The 19216-nt window shown below is 39.0% G+C and overlaps 1 protein-coding gene and 1 long non-coding RNA gene across 10 annotated transcripts in view; one reads left to right on the top strand and one right to left on the bottom strand.

Annotated features, from left to right (window-relative positions):
- The window catches only part of RGL1 (ral guanine nucleotide dissociation stimulator like 1), a 289859-nt gene that overhangs the window by 64655 nt on the left and 205988 nt on the right, over nt 1–19216 (bottom strand). For 6 of the 7 annotated variants that reach the window (XM_055234759.2, XM_055234763.2, XM_055234761.2 and 3 more), the window contains one exon: nt 16312–16520. In XM_055234759.2, coding sequence (XP_055090734.1) covers nt 16312–16520 — 209 coding nt within the window. Of the gene's footprint in view, nt 1–8337; nt 8498–16311; nt 16521–19216 lie in introns of those variants that run through there. The other variant, XM_055234765.2, reaches the window with a different exon arrangement.
- Nucleotides 1–19216, top strand: part of LOC129458678 (uncharacterized) — an 81821-nt gene that overhangs the window by 41165 nt on the left and 21440 nt on the right. For 2 of the 3 annotated variants that reach the window (XR_008649708.1, XR_008649709.1), the window contains exon 7: nt 5985–6156. The exons of the other annotated variant lie outside the window; for it this stretch is intronic. This is a non-coding gene — a long non-coding RNA (uncharacterized lncRNA). The remainder of the gene's footprint in view (nt 1–5984; nt 6157–19216) is intronic. 3 annotated transcript variants of the gene reach the window in all.

A 19216-nucleotide genomic window follows, 5' to 3' on the forward strand; every position in this document is an offset into this window, starting at 1 on the left:
CAAGAAAGACTAAGTAACTTACACTGGTGAGCCAAGTTCTCTCTCATTAACTAACCTGGTAGCATCTTCTGAGCAATGGCCCAGAAGACCACAGAAGTATTTCTCCTGGCTACCAGAGTGTCTACAGTTTCGCAATTGGAATCAGAGTGACTGCTTGATAATAACCTGGACACCAATAAGGGTCATGGATAAAAAGAAGTGTGTGGCAGAGCACACGACCCAGTTGCTGAGGCTCAAATCTTGCAGACATACCAACTCTTCTCCACCCAACCCATCAGGAAATCCTTTTTGCTCTGTCCTTCTAATATATACTGAATCCAAACACTTCTCATCACTTCCATTGCTTCCACCCTGGCTCTAACTACACTATCTTGGATAGTGTAAATCAAGTGTAGCCTAAATCAATACAACAGCCACCTAAATGGTCCCCAGCTTCTGCCCAGCAGCCAGAGCAATCCTGCTTTATGTAGATCAGATCATGTCACTGCTCCACTCAAAACCCTCTCACAAAAAGCCAAGCATGGTGGCACATGTCTGCAATCCCAGCTACTCAAGAGGCTGAGGCAAGAGGATCTCCCGAGCCCAGGAGTTCAAGCCTAGCGTGGGCAACACATAGCAAGACGCTGTCTCTCAAAAACAAAAAACAAAAAAAAAAAATTAGAAGAAGAAGAAGAAAAAAGAAAACAGGAGAAACCCTCCCATGACTCCCATCTCACTCTGAGAAAAGGCCAAAGTCTTACGTGTCTCACAAGGCCCTAAATGATCTGCAGAGACCTCCTCCCACGCCTCCTACAATTCCTCAGCCCTTACTCCCTTTCCAGCCTCACCAGCCTCCTCCCTGCTTCACCCACACACTGGGCATCCTCCTGCCTCCGAATCTGTGCCTGCTGCTGCCTCCTCCCACACCTGTGCCAAGGGCTCGCTCTCTCAGCTCCTCAGGTCTTTGCTCAGGTATCATTTTATCAATGAGGCCTTTCCAGACTGCCCTGTTTAAAATACAAACCAACTGTAATATCAGCCCCATCCCTCCTTTATTTTTCTCTATGGCTTTTAACACCTTCTGATATATTGTGTAGTTAATTTTGTTGTTGTGTTAATTGTCCATTAGAAAATAAACTCCAGCAGAGCAGGATGTTTTCTTTTTGCTCACTACTCTTTAGAGCTGGCACCCAACTCTTTAGTGCCTGGCACCCAACAGGCATGCGATGGCTACTTGTTGCTAGTGCTCTATTGGGGTTTCAGAAGCAGATGCAGTAATGGACCTCCCAACTACTAGGTTCAGATTTGCCTCTGCAAAGGCATCATCTGGCCTTATTTATGCTTCTACAAGTATCAAGTCCTCACTTCTAAGGGCTTACAAGCATAAAAGTTTTAAGATAGCTGTGATTATTCCAAAAATCTACAATTAAAAAGAAAAAAAGTTTTAAGATGTTAAAGTTGAGATCTTAAAGATAAAAACTATTAAAATGCAAAACAAAAGTATAGACACTATTCCAAAGAAGTCTTTTAGAAGTGAGATAAAAGGAAAGAGCCTGTAACCTTGTGGAACTTAATGGACTGGGATGGAGATGATTATTTGTCCCTGCACCTTTCTTAATTTTTTTTCTTTTCCCATTGAAACAGGGTCTCACTCTCTTGCCCAGACTGGAGTGCAGTGGCACAGTCATGGCTCACTGTAGCCTTGTCCTTCTAGGTTTGAGCAAGCCTCCCACCTCAGCCTCCTGAGAGGCTGGGACCACAGGCACTAGCTGGGACCACAGATGCATGTCACCATGCCTGGCTAATTTTTTTTATTTTTTGGAGAGACAAGCTCTCACTCTGTTGCCCAGGCTGGTCTCGAACTTCTGGGCTCAAGTGATCCTCCCGTCTTGGCCCCTCAAAGTGCTGGGATTACAGGCATAAGCCAACATGCCAGGCCATCCCTGCACTTTTCTTATCATTAAGGAGAATTAGTGCTTTACAGGAAAGAAACTAGACTAGTGTTGGAATCCAGAACTCTAAATGTTCAGGCTAGGTCCTTTGAGAGTCAGTCCTACTAGATTAAGAAGGTTCCTTTGATGTTTTCCTGGACCCTCTCATAGCTTCCCATCAAAAATCAAAGTCAAGTTCAATTCACTTATTCCAGGGTAGTAAATAAAGTGTGTGTATGAGTGTGTGTGTTTAATTAATGGCCGTAGAACAGCTACTGACAAACCTGTCAACAATGTCGTGTCCAATTTCTGCAAAGCCTCCCTAGGATTTAAGATCAAAGCTCCAACCTCTTAAGAAGGCTTACCAATGACCAACTGCTCTTCTTTAAATGGTAACTCATAAAACTTAAAATACAAATTGTCAGAATGACTTTTGACATGGTTTTCTCTGCTATCACAAGGCAAAAGAAAAATTTACAAATGTCTCCTAAAGTGCAGCCTTAAGCAATTATTTACTGCAGCCTAAAAAATAATAGAAAAGGGAAAGAAAAAACCAGTACAATGTTTAACTGGTTGCTAAATATTTAAACAGGAAACAGTTATTTCCAGAGAGGATGTCTGTATTCTTTGTAGCCTATCTGGTAAGATGAAGTGTTTTATACGTGTTTGAAGGGGAGGACCAGGTGTATCTGTGGTTCAAAGAAACCCTTAGATAAAGTTGTACCCAGGGACAGTCTCTCTAGTGGGGGCCGTTGCTAACTTTTGCTCCCCAACAGGAAAGTCTCAGTAACACCAGATCAGGAGGCGGGTGATCCTGAAGAATCTCTCAGGCTCTGCTTGATTCTGGCAAATGATCCAATAATAATAGCAGTTAATAATTATTGAGAACTTACTACATGCCAGGTACTGTGCTAAGGGCTTTACGTGATGGCTTGGTTTAGTTCTCCTATAATTCTACAGAGTGATGTTATTCTTATTCCTATTCTACAGATGAGAAAAATGAGGTCCAGAAGGCTTAAATTAAGTAACATGCCCTCAAAGATACAACTAATACGTGCAGCAGGGATTTCAGCCATGACAGTCAGCATTCAGCAACCAGCCTCTGAATCACTCCCTACCATACAAGCTATAGTGAGCCTTTCATTCATTTATTCCATCATTCATTCTTTCACTAATTTAGTCCTTATTCAATGAGGATTATTTACTAAGGACTATGTACAGGTACTATTCTAGACATTGGGGATACAGCAGCAAACAAACCAAAGTCTCTGTTTTCATGAAGTATACATGGTAGTGCGGAGGAGACAGACAACAATAATTAGTTAATATATACTAAGTCAGAAAGTGAAAAGTGCAATGGAGAGAAATAAAGCAGGTCAGGGTGACCTGGTAGGGCCAGAGGTTGGGTATTTGGAGAAGGCCCAATGTGAATGTGAAAACTAAGTAAACTCTCCAGAAAGTGAGCAGGTGGGCCCTGCAGATCTCCAGGGAAAGAGCCTTCTAAGCAGTCCAAAGAGCCACTGCAAAGGCCTTGGAAGAGCGGCAGAAGGATGTTTCTAAGAAACATTAACATTAAGAGGCCAATGAGGGGCAGAGCTGAGTGAGCGTGAATAGAAAAGGAGGCATGGAGGTGACAAGGACGGATGCTGAGGGCCTGGTAGGCTGTGGCAAGGACTCTGGTTTTACTCTTCTATTTTTCTTATTGCTACTTCTACTGAGCCTGGAATAGAGCCTGCACAAAGTAGACAATATTTGCTCAATGAATTAATACACACCCTCTTCTACCACGAATAAAAGAAAGGCTGGGGTGGGAAGAGTTGGGAAGGAGGTACTTTACTGGGGATAGTGAAAGAACAGAAAGGAGGAAGTAAAGGAAAGAGAGACCTCACATGAAGCTGCTGACTCAAGGACTCCTGGGAATCTTTTCTAATAAACGCTGGCCTCAGAACATCTTAGGCATTTTTCTGTAACTGACCCAAAAGAACACAGGTCAGGTATGAAAAAAATGTTCAGAAGCTGACCTTGACTCAGGAGAATGACATGGGTGAAATAGCCTGCAGATGTCTGGTGAAAACCTTAGTGAAGACTTTGGACTGTTTCCACAGATCAGCAAGAAGTGTGGTTTTAATTACTCTGAATAATATCCTCCATGGCAGGCACCTCTCCGCCAAGTCTGACCTGAGAACTGGGTCACAGCCACCAAGCCTACCTTGGAAAGGTCTTGTTATCACTGTGAAGTTACTTATTCAAGGGGAAAGACAAAGGTCAAAAACAACAAGGCAAAAACTCCTTGTTCTCTTGCAGGAAAGGAAGGGGCCAAGAAGATTGAGCCGAGAGCCCTATATGGTGCTTTCCATTTATGAGGGCTAGATCTCTAGGCCATTTTTCCCTGACTGGAAAAAACTAGAAGACCCAAAAAAAAGCTGCCCTCCTCCCTTCTAGGCCTTTGCTGTGAAGGACACTGCACCTTCCTTGTTCTTTCATTGTCCACATATCTCCATACTAAGTCCCTGACACTTAAGGCAACATTAACAGCAAAAGAGTACCTGATATTTCTGCCCCACTTGACAGTTACAAAATGCTATAACATTTTCCTGGAGAATAACTTTTCCTTCCAGCCCTTAACCCACACTCTCTAAAGAGGAGGTCAAGAAAAGGACACTATTCATGCAAGGGAAAGAAAAAAAGGTCTCTCTTGCCATAACTTATATCTCACGCAGATTTAAAATTATTTAAGTATGTTGGCTCTCACACTCCTGCTATAAGGTTTCTTCTATTTTCCATTCCAAGCCTCTGTCATCTGTTTCTTTTCTCTGGCCTGTTTCCTGCACTCAGAGCTTGGTGGCCCATCAGTAGCTACTCCTTCCACTTCTAGTTCATAACAATGCTAAACCACCAACTGCAAACACGTCTTGTTAGTACACTGCAATGGATGCGGCTACAATGACAGACAACAGAAGAAACTGGTAGATGGGGGTAGGGAGGAGGCAGCACTCAGACTCTGTTCATGAGTCTAGATTTTTCTCAGGTTTAAGATGAATTAATGCATTATTAACAAATCAGTACAAGCCTGTGGCTCAGTTTTCCCTAACCACAAAAAGTTGCTATTGCAGGGCTCTTCAAAATCTTATGAAACATGCTTTGTAACATCAAATACAATGAATATGAGTTTAGTATCATGGCATCCTGTCATTTTCAAGAATACTTTTCTTTTTCGCCTATAGCTTACAAAAACTCAATGTAATATTAATTTGTCTAAATGGGTGCTTACTGTTAGCTTTGGTAGAGGCCAAAGGCAAAAGAATTGTGTTCCCAGGACTAGGGGCCTGACAGCATTATCAAGGGCTAAGTTCACAAAAAAATAAATGTAAAAAAAATTTTCAAATAAGAGAATAGCAATATGAAAAATAAAATTAACTCAAAACCACCAGTATCTTCCCCTTTTAGATGTCCCAAGATACTTTCTAAAACCATTAAATTTACCTGAATGAACCATGAAGTGTAATCTTAGTTAATTTGATTGGTTTACTTTTCAGAGCCACACTTAAAATCTGTGCTCCAGTTATAATAAAGCGAGGATCAGCACCCACCTCTGATTCATAATGGCTGCCTATGTATCCCCTGTCACCATGCTAGGGACACCTTGCCTAGGGGATCATAACCCAGGGTCTCTAGATGAATTTACAGAAGTCTGGGAAGTCCTTAAATTTTATGAAAAAAATTGTGACATTCTCTTTTTTCTAGAGAGAAGGTCCATAGTTTTTAGGACATTCTTACAGGGGTTTGTGATCAATCACTCCCACCAAGTGCTGAAAAATGGTCAAAAACACTGCTTTAAATGATCAAAGCTGAATGTCTAACTGTCCAGTTACTAACTCAGTTACCACCCATTACATTTCAGTTTCTCGTCAGTTTTGTTTTGTAGTTTACAAATGTAAGCACACTTAAAGAAAAAACAACCTGCTGGGCAATTTTATATTCTTTTCAAAAAAAGGATAATTGCATGTCCTTGCCTCCCTTTGCCAAGTGAAATAAAAAAACAAGCTACTTCATGGAAACATTTTTATCTCTTAGGTCTTATAAATCCCATTTCAAGAAAAGAAAGCTAGCCTGGTTATAAACTGAGGCAAAGTCTTTGACAGCATCCCCTCAGTGTCTACTTCAACAAAACCATCACTGTCGTCCCACAGGCTAAGGCTCTGCAGTCGCCGCATGTTCCCATCCAGAATTCCCATAGTGCTGGCAGGTGAGAGTTGGGTCCATTTGGCAAAAGTAAATAAATATTTACTAAAGGCCACCAACCCAGCAGGGAAGAGAACTTATTTCCATTTTCCCTCAGGTAATTATGGTTGGATATAATTCTCGAACAGTACCAGATTAAATTTTTCTGGTTAATCCAAAGTAACAGGCATAGTTACAGGGAGAAAATAATAACAATGCCCATCACATTCTGGCTCCAGCCATGCTTCCTGGAGCTGAGTGTGTGGACCGAAACTGAACAGGGCATGACGTTCTGAACAGAACAAAGATGAGGGTGGACACCGACCTTCAACATCCTTGAGCCTACGGCCACTAGATTTTTCAGAGTCAATCTCCCTGACAAGAATTCCTTTTTTCTTATGTTTCTTATCTGTGTTGCTGGAATAAATTATTACAAACTTAGTGGCTTATAACAATACAAATTTACTATTTTATAGTTCTTTAAGTCAGAAGTCCAACAAGGGTCTCAATGGGTTAAAATCAAGGTGTTGTCAGGGCTGTGTTCCTTTCTAGAGGTTCTAGAAGAGAATCTGTTTAATCCTCTTTTCTAGCTTCAAGAGGCTGCCTGCATTCTTTGGCTCAAGGCCCCCTTCCTCCATCTTCAAAGCCAGCAACATAGCATCTATCTGATCCTGTTTCCATCCTCGTATCTCTTTCTCTGTCTTCTGCCTCCATCTTTTACATTTTTAAGGACCCTTGTGATAACTCTGGGCTCACTCAGATAATCCAACATAATCTCCTTATTTTATAGTCAGCTGATTAGTAACCTTAATTCCATCTGCAGCCTCAATTCTCCTTTGCATATAACCTAACATATTCCCAGGTTTCAGGGATGAGGATGTGGACATCTTTGGATATGTAAATTATTATAAATGTTATACCTTCTATTGTTTTCTGAGCTAAACTGTTTCTCTTCACCTGATAAAGTGTGAGCCAGCAAGAGCCTGAGATCTTTTATGAAAGGCATCCCCTATCAAAGTTTTTAATGCTCTTTTCTATATTATAACCATTTTCGTACCCAAAGATTTTCACATCCTCTTCTACCAACCAATAGTGTCATGTTTCTCATAGTTGCAGGAAATAAGATCTAAGTCCAATTTATCTTTCAGCAATCTACCTTTTTTTAAAAACACCTTAACATATATATATAAATATATATAAATATATATAAATATATATATAAATATATATAAATATATATAAATATATATATAAATATATATAAATATATAGATAAATATATATATAAATATATAGATAAATATATATAGATATTTACAGGGAGAAAATAATAACAATGCTAGTCACATTCTGGCTCCAGCCATGCTTCCTGGAGCTGAGTGTGTGGACCAAAACTGAACAGGGCATGATGTCCTGAACAGAACATAAACTCATAATTTGATATTTTTCTAAACTTTTCATTTGTTCTAAGAGTTATTTATTAATGTTTAACTTCTATCACTTATATAGGAAATTTTTCAAAATAATTCCATATTCTCTTCATTAATTTTAGTAACCTCCCACAGAGCCAAATGGAAACTAGTAGAGAGGGTCATATACATAACAGAACATATATGTATATATGTATATATATGTTCTGTTATATATATGTGTGTGTATGTGTATGTGTGTGTAATCCATCCAAGTTTTTTTGGGTTTTTTTTTGCCTAGGAAGTCATCAACACCCACACCTAGAGAAAATCTATTTAAACTCACCTGTTCTAACAAAAATCTTAAATAGCAGCCTTCATTTACTAAGAAATTCTCACCCTAGTCAGGATATTCAATATGATTGTATGTTAAGCTGGAAAGGAAGCAAAGCAATGTTAAGATGTCCTGAAAGCTTTTCTACTAAATAAATGGGATGTGCATCCTGGAGCTACCAACCACTAAATCTCAACTGTTTCATGCATGGGTGGGTTGGGGGGAGGCACAAAAGACTTAATGAGTGACCCTCTCTGCTAGTTTCGATTTGGCCCTGTAGGAGGTTACTAAAATAAATGAAGAGAATGGTATGGAATTATTTTGAAAAATTTCCTATGTAAGTGATGGAAGTTAAACATTAATAAATAATTCAGAACAAAAAGTTTAGAAAAAAATCAAATTATGAGTTTCATAGTAACAAGATTTAATGTGAGTGTTAATGCCATAAGAGACCAGCACCTACAGGTGAGTTATGGTCTCAGCGTCACCTCTAGATGCTGGTGACCCTAGAGGCGACACTGGGACCATAAGTCACATGAAGATGCTCTGAGACTCTTCGTGCGGGTTCAGTTTCCAGTATGTTTCCCAGTGCTCTCTCTGCTGACAACTTCCTTTCCTTGGACCTGGAAGAGGAGAGGAAAGATATTAGAAACCTTGCCTCTTACTGAAAGAAAAGGAAGTACAGGAACATGAACACTGCATGCCAGCATGAATCTAGGAATATTTGGCAAGTGCCTAGTGTAATTCCAGCACTAAATAAAAAATTCAATTATTTTTAAGTGAGGTTTAACAAAAAGTAAATTGGAACATATTGTACGCATCTCAAAAAACACTTACCAGCTTCTCATGCTACGAAAGCATTTGAGAACTGAATGGATTTGTGTAATGGGCTTTTTATAGAAGGTTTACAACTACCAGCTCCCAGGGGGAAAAAGTTTTCATTAAAAATGCACATTCAGCCTCATGGCCTTGACACTGATGACACGAGTCTATAGACTTACTTGTCTCTCCCACTAAACATGAGCAGAGGCTGGGCAATGTTCACTGCTGGACCTTCCAAAGCACCTGCTTGGAACAGGCATGAATAATGATAACCATTATTTGTTAGACAAATAGTTCCTAAGCACCTACTGCAGGCACCATTTTGAGGGTAGAGCAATGAACAAGACTAACATGGTCTCTGAGTGGGAAAGACAGTCATGAAATAAGCAAGATAAATAAGGTAATTTCAAATAATAATAAATGCCATGAAGAAAGAAAACAAGGTAATAGTAACCTCGTAAACACTTAATATTTTTCACCCACTATACTAAGAATTTTACCTATATTATCATGTTCAAACTTTATAATAACTCTATAAATTAGGTGCTATTTTTGTTATTTTATAGATGAGGAAAACTGAAGCTAGTAAGATAAATTAACTGCCCAATACTGCAGAGCAAGTAAGGAGTGCAAAACTGGAATAAAATTCAAATTTTCTGACTCTTAAGCCCATGTTCTTAACCATTATCCTATATGCCTTAAACCTGAATCTCATGGCTAAAAAAAAAAGACAGGAAAAATTGCTTTTCCCATAATGTATCCTAAAATTCTGAAAAGTCTGTTTGACATCTATGACAAAATCCTTGCAAATAAATGAAAATTTTCAAGCTTTATATCTGATCAACTCCTCTCTACACTGTGGAGGAACTGGCTGCACTAACAAAGGCAGCTCCATTTTGCTGGTTATTGGTATGTCATGTTTTGCATATGAAAATGTTACTCCAGGTGACATAAAGAATGGATTTAAGGTTTCTGTTCCCATGGTGGTACTATACTTACTTAAATCCACCCATGCTCTCCATTTGCTATCTCTGACCCTTCAGGAAAAGCTGATCGAAGTCAGGGATTTGGCCAGGCCCATTCAGTACACAGAAACACTCCAAACACACAGACACAGCAATGACCTTTATGGCCCATGATCTAAGTGATCACCTAAGATCCTGGCCAACATTCAGTTTTATTTGGGTACAGCCCTCCAAAATATCCTTTACAACTCGGTGTTCTAGAACCTTTTATCTCTCAGTGGTCTATCAATTTTAATTATATAAATGTATTTGCACACTGATTTGTTTAATGTTACTCTTTCCCACTAGACATTCAGCATGAAGAAGGCAGGTTTGTCCACCATTATACACACAGCACCTTGTACAGTGCATAGTACACATTAAAGAGCTGATAAATATTGCTTGAGTAGACAAACGAATAACAGCACTGATGCTCAAGTGAACTGCTCACAACTGTGTGAAGGGAGGAGCCCTTGGGAAATATAGTTTCCAGGGAAAATCACTTGAGGTAGTAGTGAAAAGGATGGCTAAAAAGGATTCCCAGAAAAAGGGTTCCTTTAAAGGTGATATTAACAAATCAAGGAAGGTGATATTGTACACTTGGAAAGACCTTCCAAGTCAGAAAGGAGTAGGTTTTAATTCTAGCTCTGCTACTTACTGATTGAATGTTTCTGAGCGACAATTTTCTAATCTGTAAACACAGGGGTAAAAATAAGTGAACTAAATGAGATAAAGCCTGTGAAAACACATGGCAAGCAAACATGGGAAGAAGAAATAAGTTCAAAGACCTACTGAATTAGTCTCTTCTCTGCACCATAAGCAAGCAAATTTAAGTCAGATAATCTTAAAGCATTGTGTTTACAAATGGCTCCAACCTTTAAAAACCCCTAATGTCCTCCACTGGGAGAATTCATTTGAAATTAAGGGAGTAATTCAGATTATTACTCAGTGCTTTCCACAGTGTGACCTGAGTGCCATCAGCTCGGCAAAGGTTTCTGGAGACCTAGTTAACCCCTACTCTGGTTGTTGTTGGCATTCTGCTTACTTTTTTTTTTTCTTTTAGACAGGGTCTCGCTTTGTTACCCAGGCTGGAGTGCAGTGGCACAATCTCAGCTCACTGCAACCTCCACCTCCCAGTCTCAAGTTATCCTCCCGCCTCAGCCCACTAGGGCTACAGGCATGCACCACCACGCCCAGCTAACTTTTGTATTTTTAGTAGAGACGGGGTTTCGCCTTGTTGGCCAGGCTGGTCTCAAACTCCTGGCCTCAAGTGAACCGCCCGCCTCGGCCTCCCAAAGTGCTGGGATTACAAGCATGAGCCACTGCACTCAGCCCATTCTGCTTAATTCTGATATTAGAGTGCATAACACAGAAAGAGAGAATGTTCAAGAAATGGCCCAAAAGGGAGCTATTGTGACAGCTATCTGAAGAAAACTCTAGATACTTGTGCAAACATTTCATGGCTCTCACTGAGGGTCACTAATTAAAGTAGGTTTCTCCCTACATTTGAGGTTGGGCATATTCATTAGTATCTAACACTTCTATGTTTAAAATGGTATGGTGGAGAGAACAGATGATTTTTTTTTTTTTTTTTTTGAGACCAAGTCTTACTGTGTTGCCCAGGCTGGCGCAATTTCAGCTCACTGCAACTTCTGCCTCCCAGGTTCAAGCGATTCTCCTGCCTCAGCCTCCCGAGTAGCTAGGACTACAGATGCCTGCCACCATACCAGCTAATTTTTATATTTTTAGTAGGGACGGGGTTTCACCATGTTGGCCAGGTTGGTCTCGAACTCCTGACCTCAGGTGATCCACCTGCCTCAGCCTCCCAAAGTGCTGGGATTACAGACGTGAGCCACCACGCCCAGGCAGATTTTTAACTGAGTGAGTGTATGTTTGAAGTTAGATAAAAGAAAATCTCAAAGCCCCAACAAAAACTGCTGGCCCACAATTCAAGAACTTTCTCTTGGTTTAAAAGTAGGCCAATGTGGACTCTGAGCCATGTTGAGAAGCACAGGAAACAGGGGTCCTTGGGAAATGATCACCCCAAGTAAGGGGTAAAGCAAACACATGGAATTAGCTATACGTGAATTCAAACCACTGTCTATTGGCTAATCACAAAAGGCTCATATTACAGCAGAATAAAAACCTGTCAAAAGATAAAAAAGAAATCCCAGAAAGCAAATAGTTCCATATGAGAAAACCCACATTATTAGAAGTCTTAAGGGAAATCAAAGCTTGACATCAAATAAGCTTTTCTTGTGGGAAATAAATACTGCAGTATCTGTCTTCAATCCATTCTCGACTGATTATCGTATGATTAGCACATGCTGTAATAGATTCTCAGTGTTAATTTCACAACAGATAAGCAAACTACTATTAAGAAACCAAAAGAAATTATTTTTAAAATTATGTCAGAGACCCATAAACAAGTCTACCACAATCTACTGACAAAATAATATTTCAAATGCTCTTCTTCAGAATAGGCAAGTTTATACGACATAATTGCTTCCTCTTAATTATAGACATTAAAAGTCTCAACAACCAATTTAAGAACCCACTGTTTCACAGAATGTGCATTTTGGTTAAATTTAATCAAGACTGAAGCCTGGCTCAAGATCTAAGTGTGAGTAGGAAATGAAGCAAGGAAGAAATACTCATGTTGAGGTTTGTACTTAGTTGAACAAATCCCAATTTCTGCAGAATAATCTAAATAAATGAGATTTATTTCTCTAAACTTCTATATCCTGTTTCATCTGCAGAACATGTTAGAACTTCATCTAATACCATCTCAAGCAGTTATCTACTTGTTTCAGAAATGCAAGCCTTAATATGTTGTCTTTTGCAGTAAAATATTAAGTACTGAGGGGTGGATCCAGGTCTTATGGATATGTAATTTGAAGCCATATGTAATCTGAGGGATCCTCTCAAAGAAAAAGAATACAAAATCATGAATATAAAAATTATGCAGAGGGCATTCCAAGTGAGCGCCCCTGGAGGTTAAGTACCAGTGGCTTCATAGTAAATCCACCTCTAAACTAACTCAAGGCATTAAACAAGTCTCATATTTCTGAGTTCCATCCGCATGGTGTCTTGCAGAAGCTGAGTATTGTGTAGGCACTGAGTACTTGTCAATTCCATTCATTTCAGAAGCAAGCAAAGGATCTGTTTATGAGATTAAATTCAAGGCCAAGCCTTGGCCCATCCAAATGGTACAAAATAAATCCTAACTCTCCATTCAGTTATATCTTACATGACAGCTTGAATTAAATGCAGTTTGATTCATGTTCAATGTTAGTCAGTCATCCAGTTAGTGTTTTAAAAAGCAAAAATATCTATCCTCTATAATAGAACAAAGAAAAGATTTAAAAAATATCAAAAGCTAGATGTACATGAGTCATAGACTAAACACTCCAGTTCCTGTGTGTATATGTCCTCTATTTAGGATGAACAGCTGGAATTTACATGTACCCCTTTATTGACTATGGACATCTGTGGCCTATTATCAATAGTCACCCCATAAATAGAAGAGGTTACCAATTCCAAAGTAAACTTGTAGGAGTTTTTTAACGTTTTGAACAGTCAATTCATACTGCCTGCCAACAGCATACTGCATTTTTTTATAAACATGAAATACCAAAAAGATAAAATTCATATAATTTTTCAATTTCTACTTACAGGTATGATCTATTACATAAGATCCTGCCTATATAAAGAAATGCCTCACTAATCCAAGTTTATATTCCAGGCTTATTTTGTCAAGCACTGCTATGAAAAAAGCTACAGAACTTCCTATCTGTGCTGCAGCTCAAAGTATCACAACCAGATCAATGTATGACAAAGAACAGACATTTTGTGAGTGTTCTTGAAGATTAACATATTAATAACCATTGATCCAAATAATCTTACTCTATATGCATCTTACGAGAAAACTACTTTGAGGGAAAACCCACTATTGTCAATAACCTTACTTATATTGGAATATAACTTGATTATTAAAGGTATTTCTTAAGACTAATATATATGACTACACAAAAAATGTTAGTCTTTATAAAAAATTTTAATAAATAACTTTTAAAACGAATGGAAAAATTAGGAAAATATTTCTAAAATATGATAAGCAACAAACTAATTCTCTTAATATGCAGTTATAATAGATGATCAATAATTAGATGAAAAGAGTCCAGAAGAAAAATAGGCAAAAGGATATGAAAAGGCAGTTCACAGAAAACACAAACAGCCAATAAGAATTTTAAAAGATGCTAAACCTCACTCATAAATGTAAGAAGCATAAATTCAAAAACAACAAGCTATCATTTGTCAGTGGTCAGGTCATAGCAAAGACAGTTTCAAAGGTAGAGAGAAAACATCCACGGTTGGCAAGAGTGTGGGGAAAATGAGGAAATAGGCACTCCCGTTTTCTGTGGACAGAAACGTCATTGGTGCAATCTGGCAGTTATCTTTCAAATCTTTAAATGCTGATATACTTGACCCATTAGTGACTCTTCTATGACATTATCCTATAGAATTCTCAAGCAACTATTCAGAAGATATGTATTCAAAAATGCTCCCTGCAGTACTGTTTACAAAGTTTAAAAAACAAATTTGCCGGGCGCAGTGGCTCACGAGTCTAATCCCAGCACTTTGGGAGGCTGAGGCGGCAGATCATGAGGTCAAGAGATCGAGATCATCCTGGCCAACATGGTAAAGCCCTGTCTTTACTAAAAATACAAAAATTAGCTGGGTGTGGTGGCACACACCTGTAATCCCAGCTACCCAGGAGGCTGAGGCAGGAGAATTGCTTGAACCCAAGAGGCGGAGGTTGCAGTGAGCCGAGATCACGCCACTGCACTCCAGCCTGGAGACAGAGAGAGATGCTGTCTCAAAAAAAAAAAAAAAAAAAAAAAAATTAAAAACTGGAGAGAACTTAAATGTCTATCCATACAATAACCCATTCAATAAATATTACAAAGCTATTGAAAAGATTATGATAGATTCATCTATACGTGCTGATTTTGAAATAAGAATTACATTTTTTGAGCTTTCAATATGCCAGCCACTGTTCTAAGCCTTTTATATATACTAATTCACTTAATGAGTAAAACATTTCCAAGATACGCAAATAAGTAAATATTGAAAATTGGCCAGGCGTGGTGGCATGCACCTGCCATCCTAGCAACTCAGGAGGCTGAGGCTAATCTCTTGAGCCCCAGAGTTCGAGGATGCAGTGAGCTATGATTGTGCGACTGCACTCCAGTCCAGTCTGGACAACAGAACAAGATCCTGTCTCTAAAAATAGAAAAAAAAAATTTTTTAATGAAAATTGCAGAACAGACTGTGTACTGTGATGCTATCTGTATCACAGATAAGTATATATGTCATATGATAAATATATAAACATATCATATATATGACATACAGTACATAAATGTGTGTATATATACATACATACTTTCTACACACCCAAAAGTGTGGGAAAAATGCAAAAGGATGGTTTACAGTGATTTCCTGGGAGGAATGGGATTGGAGGCTTGGGGAAAAAAATATTTTACTTTTTATTTTTATAATTATCTGGGCTGATGGAACTTTTCACCATATACATGGGTTACCTCTATTTTTAAAATGTTAATATGTGTTACTTGCCTAGTTGATGGTCTATTTAATTTTCTTCTTACTACTAATATTTTTAAATCTAATAAATGTTATTTGGGGAAAAGGTAGCAATATGAATAAACTTTAATATTTTGCATACTCTTCCACAGTGTAAGAATTTTTAGCATGAGGACAGATTACTTTCAAAATAAAAAAATTTAGTTAACAAACATCAATACCCAACAAGCCCAACAGAAAGCCGTATCTCATTTCCTTCCTTACGCAGGAAACCTCAGAATATAAGGATTTAGATGAGGATTCTCCCGATTCTAAAACAATTGTTTGGCTGACAGCTTTCTTCCTCCCAGTATCAAGTTGATTTAATGATATTTTCTAAAAGACCAAGTTTAATTCTAAATAAAACAGAAATAAAGAGGAAAATCTAAAGTTTAACAGTGTGTAAATATCAATGTATACTGCTCTATGTAATATGTAGCTTAAAAATACGGATCAAGGATATTTATGTGCAGATCCGTAAAACAGCCAATACATGCTGACTGTTAATAGTTATCATCATCATCGTATCATCATTGCCACCATTCCTAAGCTGCTTCCTGTGGGTCTAAGAACGAGCTCCACACTTCACACATATTAGTACATTTCATCCCCACAACATCCCAGTAAAATTCTTGGTCAACTGATTATTTACTGAATAATATAAAATTATAAAAATATGGAGAAATTTAGGGTGGCAAATAGTAAATCTATAAAGCAACTGAATCTAGATTTAAGGTATCTACTCTCAACTCTTTTATAAATCTTTTAGGAGATATTTTTCCCCAGCAACAGACCATAAGTGGCTCCTGAATGATCTTCTTGCTATTTGTGCCAAAGGTCATCCCTTCCCGTTAATCTTTCCTCACATATCTCTGCATACCAAGCGCAGGTGATTCAGAACCTCGTGCTCCACTCCATAATCAGCCTACATTTCTTTCAACTCAAAAGCTCCTTTACATTCTTACCTGTCCAGCAGTAGTTCCAGCACTTCTTTAGTGGAGGCAAAGCCTCTGTACGTTGAAAGAAAGATGCTGATATAGGTAAAGTCATTGTCCCCAAAAGCTGTCAGCAGGTTCTCCACAAGCTTCTCCAAGGTGCCAGCTTTTATGGTCCTGATCTTACAGGTTTCATATTGACTGACTGTGTGTCCTGGAGGCAGCTGGTCCCCTTCAACCTGTATAATAAATTAACAATTACCATAAGGAGAAATGACTCCCTAAAGTAAAAGTGGAAGCATTGAAATAGTTGAAGGCCATAGCCTGTTATGTTTCCTCTTATTTATTTATCCCTTTTGTTACCCAGGCTGGAGAGCAGTGGTGTGATCACAGCTCACTGCAGCTTGGAGCTCCTGGGCTTGAGTGATCCTCCTGACTCAGCCTCCCAAGTAGCTGGGACTACAGGCTCAGGCAACCATGCTCTGCTCATTTTTGTATTTTTGTTTTTGGTAGAGATGGGGTCTCACTATGTTATCCAGACTGGTCTCAAACTCCTGGGTTCAAGCAACCCTCTCGCCTTGGCCTCCCAAAGTGCTGGGATTATAGATGTGAGCCACTGCATGCAGCTTACCCTCACTCTTATTTAATTTCTCTACACGTCATATAAGGCAATGCTCTCTCCTATGAGTTTAGTGTGGTAGGGTGGTGGTGGTGGAGGTATGCATGTTTCCTACCTTTCTAGAAGTAGAGGTATTACTTCATAATGGTTACATTTGCTTCTGCTTACTCCCCCATCAAGAACTAGTTTACTGGCATAATTTTACCAAGCACATTTTTAATGACACCAGGATCAGGTTTAGCAAGCATTCCCTTTGTTTTGTTCCATGGAAAGTTTTCAAACTCATTCTTTTTTTTGAGATGGAGTCTCACTCTGTCGCCCAGGCTGGAGTGCAGTGACGCGATCTTGGCTCCTGGGGTCAAGCAATTCTCCTGCCTCAGCCTCCCGAGTAGCTGGGATTACAGGCACCCATCATCATGCCCGACTAATTTTTGCATTTTTAGTAGAGACAGGTTTTCACCATGTTGGCCAGGCTGGTCTTGAACTCCTGACCTCAGGTGATACGCCCACCTCAGCCTCCAAAAGTGTTGGGATTACAGGCGTGAGCCACTGCACCTGGACAAACTCATTCTTTTGTTGTTGTTGTTGTTGTTGTTTTTATTCTTTTTTTTTTTTAAATTATACTTTAAGTTCTGGGATACATATGCAGGTTTGTTACATAGGTATACACGTGCCATGATGGTTTGTTGCACCCATCAACCCATCATCTATATTAGGTATTTCTCCTAAGGCTATCCCTCCCCTAGTCTTTCACTCCCCCCACCGACAGGCCCCCATGTGTGATGTTCCCCTCCCTGTGTCCATATGTCCCCATTGTTCAACTCTCACTTATGAGTGAGAACATGCGGTGTTTGGTTTTCTGTTATTCTGTTCGTTTGCTGAGAATGACGGTTTCCAGCTTCATCCATGTCCCTGCAAAGGACATGAACTCATCCTTTTTTATGGCTGCACAGTATTCCATGGTGTATATGTGCCTCATTTTCTTTATCCAGTCTATCACTGATGGGCATTTGGGTTGGTTCCAAGTCTTTGCTATTGTGAACAGTGCTGCAATAAACATACATGTGCATGTGTCTTTATAGTAGAATGATTTATAATCCTTTGGGTATATACCCAGTAATGGGATTGTTGGGACAAAGGGTGTTTCTGGTTCTAGATCCTTGAGGAATCACCACACTGTCTTCCACAATGGTTGAACTATGAGTGAACAGGCAACCTACAGAATGGGAAAAAATTTTTTGCAAACTCATTCCTAAAGACGGCTCCTATGGTGGGGTGCTGGAGCTGAGTCATACTGGTTTTGGAGAGAGGATTGTTAAATTTTAAGAATTTCTGTGAGCCAGTTGACATCATGTTGATAGCTTGAAAAACCGGCTGTGGTTGGAGTATATTCTCCGTGGAAATCTATGGAGATGGAACCATGATCTGACTTTCTTCAGTCTACAGACGGCAATGTGCATTTTGATTCAATATCATCAGCAATCAACAGAGCTGACTGAGAAAATGGTCGTACCAAGCAGCACTGGGTTAAGCTCTGGGGAGTGATGAAAAGGGTGGGTGGGTGTATGACCCCGCCTTCTGGAAACTTGCAAAGTCTAAAAGAAGACATTTGCTCATGAGAAGCAGCTAGCACATGAAAACGAAACTGTAAATGAATATTGGTAGATATAATTGTACCTTGGTAGATATAAACCATAATACATAAAAATTCACTGGTAATAAAATCTTTACAGCTTAAAATTTGAGTATAAGGGAAGAGAATTAGAATGAAGAAAAATATTGGTGTGCCTTACATTCTGCAGTAAATCTGTGCCTAACAAATTACACAGAGATGCAATTTTGAAAGTTTAACTCATCCTTCATAGGCACTAAGGAAACTGCTCTAAAGAGAGGAGGTCTATTTCTAAAGCAAAAATAATCCTAAGTGATGCAAACAATTGCCAGGCGGTTTATCTGAATCATAAGTTGAATTGTTTTATGTCAGATTTCCTAAATTGAAATAATCACATGTGAAAATTAAAGAAGAGACACAAATAAGAGAGAAGTGGATCTCTAATGATGATACTATGCTTACTAAGTACCATGTTTGCTTTTCCTTCACCTGGCCTGTCAGAAATCAAACTACTGTAAGGAAACTAACAGATGGGATTGCTTTCAGAAAGACCAGAGTAGTGGTAACTGCTTTCAGAAGGGGGTTAGAATAGCTTAATGTCATCATGTCAAACCGCTAACAGGAATTAAAATTAAGACTCCAGCTTATGTGGTAGATGGCTTTATCTCTTTATTTAATTTTTGAAAGTTTTCTAGGGAGAGGGA

This window comes from Symphalangus syndactylus, chromosome 19 (genome assembly GCF_028878055.3).
Source record: "Symphalangus syndactylus isolate Jambi chromosome 19, NHGRI_mSymSyn1-v2.1_pri, whole genome shotgun sequence".
In the NCBI taxonomy this organism is placed as follows: Eukaryota; Metazoa; Chordata; class Mammalia; order Primates; family Hylobatidae; genus Symphalangus; species Symphalangus syndactylus.